The sequence below is a fragment of the Staurois parvus genome, unplaced genomic scaffold (assembly GCF_062004578.1).
Source record: "Staurois parvus isolate SC_StPar_1 unplaced genomic scaffold, SC_StPar_1.0 ptg000243l, whole genome shotgun sequence".
NCBI lineage: Eukaryota > Metazoa > Chordata > Amphibia > Anura > Ranidae > Staurois > Staurois parvus.
In genome coordinates, this window is record NW_028318039.1 from 1,731,103 (window position 1) to 1,747,775 (window position 16,673).

The 16,673-nt window shown below is 46.1% G+C and overlaps 1 protein-coding gene across 2 annotated transcripts in view; it reads right to left on the reverse strand.

The window, feature by feature from the left end:
- TBC1D4 (TBC1 domain family member 4) overlaps positions 1-14,748 on the reverse strand; it is a 225,334-nt gene extending 210,586 nt beyond the window's left edge. For both annotated transcript variants that reach the window (XM_089680369.1, XM_089680368.1), the window contains exon 1: positions 13,808-14,748. In XM_089680369.1, coding sequence (XP_089536495.1) covers positions 13,808-14,254 — 447 coding nt within the window. In that variant the 5' untranslated portion in view covers positions 14,255-14,748. The remainder of the gene's footprint in view (positions 1-13,807) is intronic.
- Positions 14,749-16,673: the final 1,925 nt, after the last annotated feature.

The following is a 16,673-nucleotide window of genomic DNA, read 5'->3' on the forward strand; positions in this document are numbered from 1 at the left end:
GCACAAGTCCCTCTGCACATTGTGATTTGTCCTGTAGTCTTTTGGAACCTGTGAAGTGTCCCTGAAAACTGTGGGGGTAGGAAGGGGGGGGTCAGGTACCCACTGTGATGAATGTGGTGCCCAACCCCTGCCCTTCTTTTGAAGTTTGTTAAAAGTTACAGCTACAAATTCCACAGTTTCAGGAGGAGAGATGGAAGGAGGGTCATTGCTCATGAAAACAAAAATGGCTGCTACGTACAGGTTCCATGTCCCTATTGCGCACAATTGTTACACCCGCTTCCCCCAAGAAAAGTGCCATATGTGGCAGAGGAAGGAGGAAAGGTGCAAACAAGCGGGGCTCCCCCTGTCAGGAATCAAGGAATGACCAGAAAGGTGCGGACTGACACAGGGAAACGCAGGTTTCAGGTATAGTATAATACAGGTTATTAGCCACCCAGATATATATATATATATATATATATATATATAAACGCACAGTGAACAAACTAACCTTCCACTAATCTTAGGAGGTGCAGGAACACAGGCGTAGTCAGGGCTGGAGAGGTGGAATGGTCAGGCCGGCCGTAGGGTTCTGTAACGACTGCCTGGTGGTACCTCTAGCGGTCCTCAGGGCAGGATTCCCCAGGGCGCGGAGTCTAAGTCCCAGTCTGCTATTCACCAGGGCCCCTGATGGTGGGGATGGACTTGGAGCAGACAGGAACCAGGTCGCGGCCCCCCGAGTACACCTGCTAGTGATAGAGGGATCCGCCAGAGGTATGTGCAGGTACGGCTGGATCCGTGCAGGATGGATGGATGGCAGAGTAGTTAGCGTGGTCAGACGGGCCAAGTCAGCAACATGCGGGCAGCAAGGTATCAAAGGCGCAGGCAGAGAATGGTCAAGGTCACAAGCCGGGTTCAGTAACTCACGGACAGCGCAGTACAGAGGATCAGGCAGAAGGATGGTCAGGGATGAGCCAGTAGTCAGAACAGGAGACGGTCAACAGGAATCAGGATCAGGCAGGGTCGGCAACAAGGTATCTTCTCACAGGAACTAGGAACAGGATACAGGGGCACATGGGGAGACATACACCAAGGCCCCGAGCACAGGCCTGGTCATGCCTTATATACACCTTTCTGTAATCAGCCCCAGGTTTGGCTGATTGTGAGCTTCTGGCTGCTAAGAGCACCCGCTGGTCAGCTCTGGTACTGCAGCCTACACGACAGGAGAGTCCCACCACCAGTGCTGAGAGCACCCGCTGGTCAGCTCTGGTACTGCAGCCCACACGGCAGGAGAGTCCCACCACCAGTGCTGAGAGCACCCGCTGGTCAGCTCTGGTACTGCAGCCCACACGGCAGGAGAGTCCCACCACCAGTGCTGAATCCATTCCTGACACCCCCTTTTGGGTGGAGCTCCGCTGTAAAGTCCATCTAAACCTACTAATCCATCTTACACTAAACTATTCAGACAGTGCTGATGTCTAAGGGTAATTTAGTCGCTTCTCCATAAGTGGAGGAGCCACCCTAAGAAAGGAAGCTTGTTGCTAGCTAGATTACCAGATAAAAATAAAAGGAAAAAATAAATCTATTGCAGCCACCACGCCTAAGGATTGGTAAACTGCAATATATTACATTATTGGTTTTGGGTTTAGATACGCTTTAACTCTTTCCTGTGAACACTGGAAGTTCAGGGGATCAGCACTGTGAAAGAGACAACAGTGTTGGCAAGTGTTGGGGTGAGAATTGTAACAAATCGTTTACTGGGGAATGGTTATTTTCCTGTGTTCATTGTGATAAGCGAAACACTGAGGATTTAAGTGATTGTACAGGCTCAAGGTTTTTTTACCTCCATCCAATCTTCAGTGTGTAGCAGCCCCCCCCCCCCCCCCCCTCAATACTTACCCAAGCCCCATCACGAACCAGCAACATGCACGAGAGCCTCTGCTCTCTGGGTACTTTCCCTCCTCATTGGCTAACCCAATGGCTCCCATTACTGTCAATCACAGCAAGTGAGCCAATGAAGAGAGAGAGGGGGTGGAGCTGAGCCACAGTTCTGTGTATGAATGAACACGCAGAGCAGCGGCTCGGGAGCCCCCATATCAAACTGCTTTCTCTGGGGTCACTCGGCAGGGGAGAGGGGCCAGGAGTGCTGGCAGGGGACCCGAGAAGAGGAAGATAGGGGCTGCCCTGTGCAAAACCACTGCAGAGAGCAGGTAAGCATGACATGTTTTTTTGCTTTGTTTTTTTAAATATTGCTGTTAATATCACTTTAATACTGCTTTAAAATTAACAAAAGCTGGCCATTGTAAGCATCCCTCTTAGTGTTAAATGGGTTTTTCTCAACCCTCTTTTACTTTGGCTGCACAGCTTGGTCTGTTAACCGAAGCTGAAAAATAACAGACCTATTGGCTGCAACAACAGGTTAAAGTTACAGGGGAGATTCTTGAAGCAAAGACTAGTATGTCATTTTTATTTTGCCTTTAGTACTGTTATGAAGTGTGCAGTCAGATATAAGGTTGATAGTTGTGCTCAAAATCAACTGAAAAAAAATATTTCTATGGCTACATTTTAAATAGAGTTGTAAGGCAGGTGTGTTCATGTGCCAGCGCACCGTACTATCAGATCATCATTCATTAAACACCCATCGTAAACATGACCTTTAAGTAAAGGCTTTCCCCTGCTGTAACTAGGATGCAAGCTGCCTGAGCTGGTTCTCAGCATAGATGGAAGACCAGAAGAAACACGCACAGAACGAGGACATAAAACACATAGCATTCATGATCACTCAGCCCCACCTGCTTTTGCAATCTTGCTTTTTCATTACATACCCTTGAACTTTCACTGCGCAATCTGGTGTCTGCTCAATGAAGCCAGCCAAGGTCAGTGGGGCTTTTTAGACACATGAACCTTGAATTATTATCTAGTTGCCAGTAATGGCAATGAGAAATCCAACAAACCTAAGACATCTTTGGGATGCATACTTACAAGATCTCTGCTCCCTCCAATCAGATTCTACTTTTAAAACAATAATCCCACAGAAAATGAAAGAGAAATGCTTAATAATTGCTATGGACAACAAAAAGAGTTCATGTTGATGCACAGTACTATTTATCCTTCTATACTAAAACTAAAAGTTAAACCTGTCAGTACAGAAAGCGGTCAATGAAGACTAGTATATAGGGTCAGCTCATTGAATACCACGCTTATCCTTGCTTCAGTATTTAGTTGATCAGTGATTTGATGAGCATATCAGGTGTTCACACACGCAAAATGAGTTTTCCCGACTGCCGCACGCCTCACCTGGCCATGTAGTAGACAGGTTACAGCAGCCTCAGCTCAGTCCATCAAGGCCATGCCTCCATGATTAAGACCTTGGAGCAGGGTGAAATGTGTTGGGAATGTGGCCTTTTTGGACTGAGCTGAGGTTGCCTTTACCTGTTTACCATATGGCCGGGTGTGGTGTGCGGCAGTTGGGAAACATCCTCTCATTATGCTTGCATGCTCATGCTTTTGGTCTGGACAAACCCATCCCCAGCCTGCACTCTTATCGTTTCAATGGCATCCATCCTACAGGACACCAACAACCTGAGCAGGGATCCCCAAGCAATAATCTACACACACGTTGCATACTTGTTCAAAATCACTGACCCTCCAAGTGAGGACTGTTTAATTGGTGGCCCACGGGTCTCAAGCAACCTATAGGACCTTCTTTTTGTGGCCTCTCAGCTGTATAGTTGCCAAAAGTCCTGGATCTTGCAAGACTGTGACAGAATTTTTGGACTGTCCCACAGGATCCAGGACTCCGTGTAGAGCGGCATCTTGTCACAGGCTGTCCCACAGCATTTGGGATACATTGGGGTGGTCAGTTCTACAACATGCATTGCATTCCAATACAGTGCACTGTAATGATGCTGTCACTGCCTGTTGGGTAGAATGATCTCTGACTGATATAGATGGTATAGTTCTGGTCTGGTGTAAATCGGAAAGGGAAGAAGCAGCACAGTATGTATGTTTAGGTATGTAACCACTGAATGAACAAGGTGTTTGTTTTACCACCACTAAAACTGCCACTAGTAAAAAAGGGGGGGGGGGGTTACTGCTGCCACTGACACCAAGGAAGGGGGGGGGTATTGCTGCCCCTAAACTAATTCTCCTCATTACATCAATCAAGTGGAGGTTTAATACTGTTGCCTTTACTCTAAATGCACTTCCCAGAAACCCTTGCAAGGCCAGACTGTGCATCACTTCCATACAGGCTGCTGTGAGAGGGCGATTCAATGGTCGTGTGTAGGGGTTCCTTTCTGTTATATGCATGTCTTTTCCTGGTCTTCATAAAATACTTATGGCCATTGCCTGATATTTTGCAACTGTTTATTTTTTTGTTAATGGATTTATTTAGATGCAGCCCTCCACTCAACTTGTAGACACAGATGTGGCCCTTGGGCCTCTTTAAAGCCCCTTGCGCACTAGGCGTTTAGCTTGCATGTGTCCAATCCTGGCATTTTAGTGCACCAGGGAAGCATAGGTACCTGGAGCCTTCCAAAGTCTATGCAGGCTGAAATATGCTGTGGCTGAACATTGTACCAAGTGGTACAAGTGGAATGCTCAGAATGTAAGTATTTTGCATGCTGAAAATAGGTCCCTGAATACCTGGGCTCTATACATGAGTACCTCTAGGTACACCATCCAGCTGCATAATGTTTCAGCCTGCCATAGGCTTTACCAGGCTGCAGGCAGTGGGGCAGTTAAAATCTTTTCAGCAGCCAGGGTCAGTTTACTGGAGCAAAGTCTATTAGACATTCAAGCAAATAAGCCATAGCAATGCTGTATAAATGCCTAAAAGTATTGAATTTAGTATATAGACAGTTTTAGTGCAATTAAATTCTAGAAGACATGCACAAGACCCAGTGACAGATAAAGTGGAAAAGGAAATGTCATAGTGTAGCACAGAGCTAGGGGGAATCTCTGGCCTGCATTTGAAGTGTAAACTTCAGCCTATAGGGAAATTCAGCGTCAGGATTTAGTCAGCTGTACAAGGGGGTCATCACACAAAGAACATGCTACTTTCATCAGGCCTGGAGAACTGGGAAAAATGACAGATACATACAATTATACACTGCCCCGAAACTCTTTTGATCATTTACACCACTTGCTTCTACTTTAAATGTTAATGAATAAACATTAGATTGTATTAAAATTGCTGCCTGGGAGAAAATGGAATAATTAGAAGATTTTTCTAAGACTGGGTAAAAGTTCAGAGCTTATTCCAAAAACACAGCACTTTTTGTATTAGACCCCTGTACTAGTAATTAAAGTTCCTGTATTAAACTCTCAGAGGGTGGTGTCTGCTGCCTACAGCAACCAAAATGCTTCCTTTCATTGTCCTGCCCTGCGAACCAGCCAAACAGCCTGCCTTTGAAAAAAGAGCAATCCTAGGCAACTAGACCAATATTACAGTGGGTAGAGAACACGGTGTAACTAATAAATATTCCAGTACCATATTACTGTGCGGTCCATCCATGTGTGGTCATCTTCTCGCTATGATGACTGATGCAAGCAAATGTATAAACCTGCTGGATGACCCACGATGTAACTAGATGGTTTCACGTTATCTTCTGCTGTAAATTTATACTAGTGATGTAGCGATATCTTGGCCACTGAAAATTATCGGCCGAAAATTGGCTTTTTGCCAGTAGAACACAAAAAAAAAAAAAAAAAAAGGAAGGGGGGGGGGTGCCAATATTGATAACTGACTTCAATGCAAACTCGCGTCCCATTGACTTCAATGCAAAATGTCCCCTATTGACTTCAATGCAAAAATGCCTCTATTTAATTTTACATACATTTCATTTTATTTTCGGTCCAATTTGTGTGTGTTATTTTCAATAAAATTTATTTTACGTTACTGGATTGCATTTTTTAAATTCGCATTCATTTAAATTCATGATAATTAAAAAGTTAAATACAATTATAAAAAAAATATTTTTTATTTTAATTTTTTTAAAACTGTCCATTTTGGTTTTGCTTTTTGCCAAAGTGCATCCTGAATTTTCATTTTCGGTTCAGAATTTTCATTTCAGAGCACCACTAATTCACATATTTTTTTAAACGTTCATGTGGAGCCTCTAAGAGTGCATAATGGCAGGTAATAGTTCAATGTTGGATGCCGTGCCAACTAGCTGGCTTGCATTGCAAAGATATGATCAAAGATCATTCATCCAGATGTTTGACAAAATGTACTTGTGATACAAAGTACAGTAACACAAAGGTCTAGCAGCACCTGCACAATGGCCAGGGGACAAAACATGTATGAAGTATAAATAAGGTAGAGTTCTCCCTTCAACATGGGACCACATCACCTAGAACAGCCTTTCTCAACCTTGTTAGCATGAAGGAACCCTTGAAATAAAATTCCAATCTCAGGGAACCCCTGCTAAAATTTACTAGATATTCATTCCGGTGATGTTAACTGGGAAAAGCGCGTACATTTGTGGGCATTGGGAAGAATCCCCCTTACAGGTACCCATCAGCAGTTCCTTATCTAAGAGGCAGAAATTGCTCAGGGAACCTCTCAACCCCAAGTCCTCATGCACACTGGACATTTTTACAGCTGCTGTTTTAGGCTTTTGACGTTTTTTTCTACAGCCAGTCAACTTCCCAGCATGTTATCCTATGTATCCATGCACACACAGACTGTAATCAACGTTTTTTTAGCAGGGACGTTTTTTGACTGGAAAAAACCCCAGGACTAGTGGGTTTCTAGAGGAGTTTTTTTGCTGTAAAAACGCTCTAACATGGCAAAACGCAGTAAAACACTGCAAACTGACATTTCTGGACTTTTTTTAAAAAAAAAGCTAAAGAACGTAAACGGTGGAAAACGCTGCAAAATGCTAATGCAAAACTGCTAAAAAACTCACGTTTTTAACATGACTTTACACAGCTAACGCTACCAGCGGTATCAAAACATCCAGTGTGCATGGAGCCTGATTGAGAGGCTGATATAGATAGACATTTCCATCATGTTAGGTATATCTTGCAAATAATACAATAACAAACCACTCGAAGGTCTCTAGTTTCAGACATCTCCTATCCAAAAGAAAACAGATGTTCCAATACATAGAAGACCACTGAAAGAACAATTATCAAAATCACATTTTAGTTACCATAAAACTTATCAATAAAAACACCTACAATTGACAACTAAGGCTCTAGTTCAGGGGTATTGAATTAAACTTCACGGAGGTCCGACCAGTAAAATTTTGTTCCAGCAGAGGTCCGAACTGCATGTTTTCCTTTACATCAGTGTTCTCAGTTCCCCCTACACATCAGTTTCCCCTTCACAGTAGTGTTCGCAGGCCCCCTACATATCACCCCCACCCCCTTTACAAGAGTGTACTGAACCCCCTTCACATCTCGCACCCCCTTTATTCACAGCAGTCCTCATCCCCCCTTACAATCATTACCACCGCCCCACAGTATGGTCCACTGCCCCCTTCACATCCCTCCCCCACAGCACTGTCCTCTGCCCCTTCACATTTCCCCTCCCCCCTAGCAGAACTGTGTCCCCTTCACATCCCCACACAACACTACGTCCCTTTACACCCCCCCCCCCCCCAGCACAGCCCCTATCACATCACAAATTCCCCCAAACAGTAGCGTGCTCTGCCCTCTTCACATCAACCACCCACCCCACAGTAGTGTGCACTGCTCCTCCTCACAGCATTGTCCCCCTTTACATCACCTCCCCCCCCCATCACATTCCCCTTCCAAAGCACTGCCCCCCTCTCACATCACAACCCCCCCCCCCAAAGTAGTGTGCACTGCTCCTCCTCACAGCATTGTCCCCCTTTACATCACCCCCCCCCCCACAGCACTGCCCCTCTTCACACTTGTGTGCTCTGTCCTCTTGAAATCCACCACCCACAAAGCACTGCCCCCCTTCAGATCATTCCACAAAACAAAGTGGTTGTAAACACTTACATATACCTAGTGAAGTGACTGGCCTCAGGTGATACACCGAGATAAAACAAATTCTTCTACATAAGTTGTACCTGTTTATCTAGAGCAGTCTGTCTTCTACATCCATTCAAAGTTCGGAATTAACACAAGATCTCTTAGCACTGAAAAGCAGGGGGGGCGGGGTAGCTGAGGTTACATCAGTGAGGAGAGCTGATTGGAGGGAAGGGACACACCCCTTCACACAACAACAAACAGCTGAGGCTGTCAATCACAGGCTGTGCCCTCCCTGTCACCATTTTTCTCCTTGCCTCAGGAAAATTTGTCAGAAGTGACTCATGCTTATAACAGAGGAAGGAGGCAGCAGACAAATTACACTTCTGTTCTGAATTGAGACAAGTACACATTATAGGGGGATATGCTTTGTTCATATCTGAGGTTTACAAGCACTTTAAGGCAGCTCAGATCTGGACACGGGATTTGGTTCACCAGGGTCAGCAAGGGCAGCTTCAGGGGAGAGGTAGGTGCGCCGACAGCAGATGGGCCACGAAAGCCAATGAGTGACATCACAGCTGCAGGCTTTACTGGCCATTGATGGAACAATTTCTTATCTCCCCTGCAGTCGCCACTAGCTGACACAGGAGAGAGCACGTGACCGGACTGGAGAGAGCTGAAAATAGATACATTTATACATACATTATATTGCCAAAAGTATTGGGACACCTCTCCAAATCACTAGATTGAGGTCTATCAATCACCTCCATGGCCACACATGTATAACATCAAGAACCTAGGCATGCAGACTGCTGCAACAAACATGTGTTAAAGAATGGGTCGCTCTCAGGAGCTCAGTGAATTCAAGCATGGTACCGTGATAGGTTGCCACCTGTGCAATAAGTCCATCCGTGACATTTCCTTGCTACTAAATATTCCACAGTCAACTGTTGGTGGTATTATGACACAGTGGAAGCAACTGGGAACAACAGCAACTCAGACATGAAGAGTAAAATTATAGAACAGGGTCAGCGCACGCTGAAGCACACAGAGCACAGATGTCGCCAACTGTCTGCAGAGTCAATGGCTAAAGACCTCCAAGCTTCGTGTGGCCTTCAGATTAGCACAACAACAGTGCGCAGAGAGCTTCATGGAATGGGTTTCCATGGCCAAGCAGCTGTCTCCAAGCCTTAAAATATTAAGTGCAATGCAAAGCGGCGGATACAGTGGTATAGAGCATGCCGCCACTGGACTCTAGAGCAGTGAAGACGTGTTCTCTTGAGTGATAAATCACGCTGTCTGGCAATCCGATGGACTTGTCTGGGTTTGGCATTTGCCAGTAGAACGGTAATTGCCTGACTGCACTGTGTCAAGTTTGGTGGAGGGATTATGGTGTGGGGTTGTTTTTCAGGGGTTGGGCTTGGCCTCTTCGTTCCAGTGAAGGGAACTCCTAAGGCATCAACATACCAAAGACATTCTGGACAATTTCATGCTCCCAACTTTGTGGGAACAGTTTGGAGATGGCCCCTTCCTGTTCCCACATGACTGCGCACCAGTGAACAAAGCAAGGTCCATAAAAAGCATGGATTAGCGACTTTGGGGTGGGGGAACTTGACTGGCATGCACAGTATCCTGACCTCAACCTGATAGAACACTTTTGGGATGAATTAGAGCAGAGACTGCAAGCCAGGCCTTCTCGTCCGACATCAGAGCCTGACCTCACAAATGCGCTTCTGGAAGAATGGTCAAACATTCCCATAGACACATTCCTAAACCTTGTGGACAGCTTTCCCAGAAAAGTTGAAACTATGATAGCTGCAAAAAGGTGGGCTAACCCAATATTGAACCCTACAGACTAAGACTGGGATGCCATTAAAGTTCATGTGTGTGTAAAGACAGACGTCTTAATCAGAGGCGGACTGACCATTCGAGCACTCGGGCACTGCCCGAGGGCCCGGGGTCAGTAGGGGGCCCCATGAGATGCCCCTGGTACCTTTCATTGGCTTTTTCGGGTGTGGGCAAGGACACAGGGGCCCCATGATCTCCTATTGCCCGTGGGCCCCATGAGTTGTCAGTCCGCCCCTGGTCCCAATAGTTTTGGCAGTATAGTGTATTTCATCCACAGGTTAGTAAGCATAGGTGTTATGAGTTGGGAGGGGGATATTTTCAAGAGTCATTAGGGTTATGATACTCTGCATCAGGCTTTCCCTGCACTGCAGTACATGTTTCGGTGACTCATATACTGAGATTTATATTATCTCAATCAATGACAAGCTACCAAAAGTACTAGAGATGGTATCCAATCTTCTTAACACCATTCTCTGATGCAATGCTGAAGACAGACTACGGAGCTCAGTCTTACATCTGATTAATATAGACACTGGAAAAAACGTCCAAAAAAATAAATGCACTATATATAAAAAGGACATAGCGGGGATATAAATAAAACCTAAACTATCAGGCCCTAAACAACACAACACAATATCAGAACTTTACATGAGCATAGAATTGCAGTCATCCATAGCAAACAAAATTACACACAGTTAGAACATCTATAGATGATGACACAAGTTGGTGGTGCCACTTTGCATAACAAAAATTGTTAGAGCACAATGTGTTGCTAGACCCAATAGCATCTAAACAGACTATTTGCTCATGATTTCGCAATTAATGTCTTATTCTGTGCTGACTATGCATATCGGTTGTTCTTCCCTCCCCCTCCGCTCTTACAGGAAACATGGCAGGTAACTGACCAGCCTCCTTTATCTCAGGGGTGGGCAACTGTGGCCCTCCAGCTGTTGGTGAACTACAAGTCCCAGCATGCCTCTGCCTTTGGGAGTCATGCTTGTAACTGTCAGTTTTGCAATGCCTCATTTGACTTGTAGTTCTACAACAGCTGAAGGGTCACAGTTGCCCACCCCTGCTTTATCTGATCATTAGTTTATTTGTTGACCTGGTCATTTAAAAGTGGTTGTAAACCTCAAATGTGAAATATGAACAAAACATATCCCTCTATAGTGTACTTGTCTCAATTAAGATCACAAATTGTCATTTCTGATTGCTGCTTCATTCCTTCATGCTATCAGCATGAATCACTTTTGACAAGTTTTCCCGACACCAAGTGAAAAAGTTGACAGGGGAAGGGCCTCCAGCAGATTGACAGCCTTAGCTCTGTTAATGTGTGCAATGTGTAGGTGGGTGTGACTCTTCCCTCCAATCAGCTCTCAGAGTTTGCCTCACCAAGTTCTGCAGAGTGTAATTTCAGCTTTCCGTCCATTTTTTTCTGAAATCTCAGACAAGCTTTATAAATTCTGGACTTTGAAGGAATGTAGAGAAGAGAAGACTGTAGCTAGACAGGTTCACTTATGTAGGAGGATATATTTTATCTCTGTGGATCACCTGAGGCCACTCATTTCACTGGGTATACATAAGGGTTTACAAACACTTTAACAGATTTACTATTTATTTGATTTCTTGATGGAACATGTTTTCTAATGTGACTGTAATTTCAGGTTTCTATTGGCCAACTGTAATGACCTTTCTACAGAACCTTGCTCTACAACTGTTTAATTGTGTCATCATTTAGCCAAATGTTACAGCCTTATGTTTATAAATTGCATTCTTGCTTACTAAATAAAACAAATATTACCTCAATAAATAAAAATAGTCCATTGATGGTTTACGTTCACAGGGGCGTCTGCCAGCGAGAATCACCAGCTGATGGATTTAAACGCTGTATGCTGAAAGTGTGGGGTTTATTTACTAAAACTGGAGGGTGCAAAATCAGGCTCACTCCTGTGTAGCAACCAATCAGCTTCCAGGTTTTACTGTCACAGCTTAATTGAACAAGCTGAAGTTAGAAGCTGATTGGCTACCAGATCCCGAGTGCACCAGTTTTATGAAGTCTTTCTGTGTGTCAATATGACAGCTGCTGTTGTTTGGACATACTGTCTGCATGCCGCAGCTGTCAGATTTGAATCATCTAGAAATCAATGGCCAGATCTACTGCTGTTTGCATTTAACCATGGTTAAATGCAAACAAAGCCTCTGATTGACCCTGGACATAGAAAGTGTGCGTTCAGTGACAGCATTTCTGCAGAGTTTCTGGTCACAGCTAATTGGCCAGTTTGTATGTGGACAAAGGAAAGAGAGCAGATGTTTAGCCACCTCAAAGTCCTCATGCACACTAGACGTTTTCACAATGCTGGTAATGTTAGCTGTGTAAAGTCACGTTAAAAACGTGAGTTTTTCAGCTTTTTTAAGTGGTTTTGCATTAGCAACTAGCGGTGTTTTCCCACGTTTGCGTTTTTTAGTGTTTTTGTTTTTTTTACTAACAAAAAAAAATTTGGGGGGTCAAAAAAAGGCCAAAAACGCCGGTTTGCGGCGTTTTACCGCATTTTTCAGCATTAGAGCATTTTTACAGCTAAAAAACTCCTCTATAAACCTACTAGCCCTGGGGGTTTTTTTCCAGCCAAAAACATTGACTACAGTCTATGTGTGCATGGACACATAGGATAACATGCTGGGGGGGGGTTTACTGGCTGTAGAAACAAACATCAAAAGCCAAAAACAGCAGCTGTAAAAACGTCCAGTGTGCATGAGGACTAAATGTAGCAAACTAACCACTCGTGATTGTAGGCTTAGACCCCTTTCACACAAAGGATCCAATTAGCTCTGCCTGTCAGTTTTCCACATGGTCCGGATCGGACCGTCCATTCACCCCATGAACCATGGGTGTACACCAGTTTGTGTCCATTTATACCCGCCTACCTCCAATCTGATCTGTTTAGGTGGATCGGATTGGGAAGGCAGTTGGGTGTAAATGGACAGCAGAATCGGTTTACACCTAAGAGCAGAGTGTGTTCTGTTTGTATCCGCACTGCAGAAACTCAGTGGACACGAACCTGTCATCCACCCGCTCTGCTCTGATCAGAAGGGGATCAGTGGACAGGTCCCCTGCTGATCTAATCAGAGTCCATCCCGTGTGAAAGAGGCCTCCAATGAAGCAATAGCTTGCATCTCCTCCAGGTTTTATTTTGCGGATATTCCACTTTTAGTTCAGCTGCATCAGTGAGAGCTGAGACGCAAGTTGACGTGGTATTTGTAAACATTCGAGCTGGATGAGATCATAGACCACTTTGTGAGCTGCACTAAGAAAAGTGTACATTTCAACATACAATCCTGAAACACAGATCTGGACATGTGACAATGTTATCAATCATCAGGAAAACTGTAGTGTAGCAAAGCAAAAGTTACCTAGTCTGTAGTGACAACTTCAAAGAACGTGCTAGGCTACCTCCACCCAAGGGACTCACCAACACTTCCTAGTTCTGACAGCAATACAAAAAACTGTCACTTGGTAGCCATTAGGCCAAAACAAAAGCAAGCATCGCAAGAACGTCCTCTATGTTCCTTGCACGTAACCAAGCATGCTTATACTGAACATTTGATACTAAGAATAGGGCAACCTTCATTTTTATTGGTCATCTAAGGTCACTTTGTGGAAATTTCTAAGTTCATGCAAAAAAGTGCCATCAAATGCACGTCCTCTATGATCCTTGCATGCAATCAAGCATGCCTATAATGAACCTTTGATACTAAGAATAGGGCAACCTTCATTTTCACTGGTCATCTAAGGTCACTTTGTGGAAGTTTCTAAGTAAACGCAAAATGTGCCATCACATGAACGTCCTCTATGTTCCTTGCACGTAATCAAGCATGCTTATAATGAACTTTTGATACCAAGAACAGGGCATCCTTCATTTATACTGGTCATCTAAGGTCACTTTGTGGAACTTTTTAAGTACACGCAAAAAGTGCCATCGCATGCAATCGTGTGGCTTTTTTTCCTACCATTTACAGGAGGTATCTGGAAACTCACCTGACTGGGGTCTGTAGCCTTGAAGACATGGCAGGTCATCTCAGACTCTGGGTTATCAGGCTGGGTTTTAATCAAGTAGGCAAAGTAAGAGGGGTCTTGGCTGTTGTGGATGAAGCGTGCAATGTGCTGTGCTTTGTGTTCGAAGATAAAAACCGCCGTGTTGCCGCTGGCACCATTCAAAGCTGGCACACACCGAAGGTGTGGGGCGACAAGTAACAACTGAACCTCTCGACAAGGTGCCACGCAACCAGGGGGCTCCTGTCTTTCAGCCCTTCTGCGAATTTCGGCCACTAGCCAGGGTAGCATGGGCAAAGTCGTCCTACGGTCTAGGGAAGACCAACCAACATACCACAGGCGGAACCTCTTCTCCCCTTTGGATATCTTATCAGGGACTGCTTCCTCCTCCAGCAGGGGGTGACACTGGTCTGCAGAACTTCTTCTCTCCATGATTGCTCCACAAGACAACACAGATCCTAGTAGTAGAACACAATAAAGAAATGGACAGCCTGATGATCCTTGCAGTGGGTCAGATTGAAGGCTCTGTGCAGGCTTAGAGGTGGAAGGGAGTCTTGTAGAAGTCCAGACATGGAAATGTCATGAGAAGGCACAGGAATAAGGAGCGGGGCAGGCTGGCTGAGCTCAGGCACATGGCAGGGGCATGCACAATTGTACCTCCTGTAGGATCTGCTTCCCCACACAGCTCTGTGTCTGCTGGGCTTCCTTCTCCCCTCCCTCTAGCAGCCGATCGTCATGACAGATCCTGCAGAGCAGCTTCTCTCCACCTCCTGGCTCAGGCTGCCTGCCCACTGCTCCTCATTGTGTGCCCTCCAGGCACGGCCACAGCGGACAGGACTTGCAGTGAGGCTGCAGATTTCCTGCCAGGAATCCCCTTCTCCTGCATGCAATGTCCGAGAGGAAAGCCCTGATTGGTGTGACTACAGCACCAGCCAGTCATTCTCCCTCACTCCTCCCTGCAGCCCCCACCTCTTCCTTCACAGCATGGAGGGTGTCTGCTTTCATATACACACCCCCTGCCTGCCACAAGTTTCATCACCTGCACTGTTCCCACGTCCCGGGGAGAGCTGTACGTTCCTAGAGATCACTGGAGTGAGGGAGAGCTCCATTCTGGGGGCTGTACGTTCCTACAGATCACTGGAGTGAGGGGAGAGCTCCATTCTGGGGGGCTGTACGTTCCTAGAGATCATTGGGGTGAGGGGAGAGCTCCATTTTGGGGGGCTGTACGTTCCTAAAGATCAATAAAGTGAGGGGAGAGCTCCACCCTGGGGGCTTTACGTTCCTAGAGATCACTGGAGTGAGGGGAGAGCTCCATTCTGGGGGGCTGTATGTTCCTAAAGATCATTAAAGTGAGGGGAGAGCTCCATTCTGGGGGCTGTACATTCCTAAAGATCATTAAAGTGAGGGGAGAGCTCCATCCTGGGGGCTGTGCGTTCTTACAGATCATTAATGTGAGGGGAGAGCTCCATCCTGGGGGCTGTGCGTTCTTACAGATCATTAATGTGAGGGGAGAGCTCCATCCTGGGGGCCGTGCATTCCTATAGATCATTAAAGTGAGGGGAGAGCTCCATCCTGGGGGCTGTGCGTTCTTACAGATCATTAATGTGAGGGGAGAGCTCCATCTTGGGGGCTGTGCGTTCTTACAGATCATTAATGTGAGGGGAGAGCTCCATCCTGGGGGCTGTGCGTTCTTACAGATCATTAATGTGAGGGGAGAGCTCCATCCTGGGGGCCGTGCATTCCTAAAGATCATTAAAGTGAGGGGAGAGCTCCATCCTGGGGGCTGTGCGTTCTTACAGATCATTAATGTGAGGGGAGAGCTCCATCTTGGGGGCTGTGCGTTCTTACAGATCATTAATGTGAGGGGAGAGCTCCATCCTGGGGGGCTGTGTGTTCTTACAGATCATTAATGTGAGGGGAGAGCTCCATTCTGGGGGCCGTGCATTCCTAAAGATCATTAAAGTGAGGGGAGAGCTCCATCCTGGGGGCTGTGCGTTCTTACAGATCATTAATGTGAGGGGAGAGCTCCATCTTGGGGGCTGTGCGTTCCTAGAGATTATTAATGTGAGGGGCAGGGGCGGACTGACAACTCATGGGGCCCCTGGGCAATAGGGGATCATGGGGCCCCTGTGTCCTTGCCCAATCTCAAAAAAGCCTATGAAAAAGGTACCAGCGGCATCTCATGGGGCCCCCTACTGACCCCGGGACCTCGGGCAGTGCCCGAGTTTCCAAATGGTCAGTCCTCCCCTGGTGAGGGGAGAGATCCATCCTGGGGGCCGTGCGTTCCAAGAGATCATTAATGTGAGGGGAGAGTTCCATCCTGGGGGGCTGTGCGTTCCTACAGATTAATGTGAGGGGAGAGCTCCATCCTGGGGGCTGTGCGTTCCTACAGATCATTAATGTGAGGGGAGAGTTCCATCCTGGGGGGCTGTGCGTTCCTACAGATCATTAATGTGAGGGGAGAGCTCCATCCTGGGGGCCGTGCATTCCTACAGATCATTAATGTGAGGGGAGAGCTCCATCCTGGGGGCCGTGCGTTCCTACAGATCATTAATGTGAAGGGAGAGCTCCATCCTGGGGGCCGTGCGTTCTTACAGATCATTAATGTGAGGGGAGAGCTCCATCCTGGGGGCTGCGTGTTCCTAGAGATCATTAATGTGAGGGGAGAGCTCCATCCTGGGGGCTGTGCGTTCCAAGAGATCATTAATGTGAGGGGAGAGCTCCATCCTGGTGGCTGTGCATTCCTACAGATCATTAATGTGAGAGGAAAGCTCCATTCTTGGGGCTGTGTGTTCCTACAGATCATTAATGTGAGGGGAGAGCTCCATTCTGGGGGCTGTCATTCCTTCAG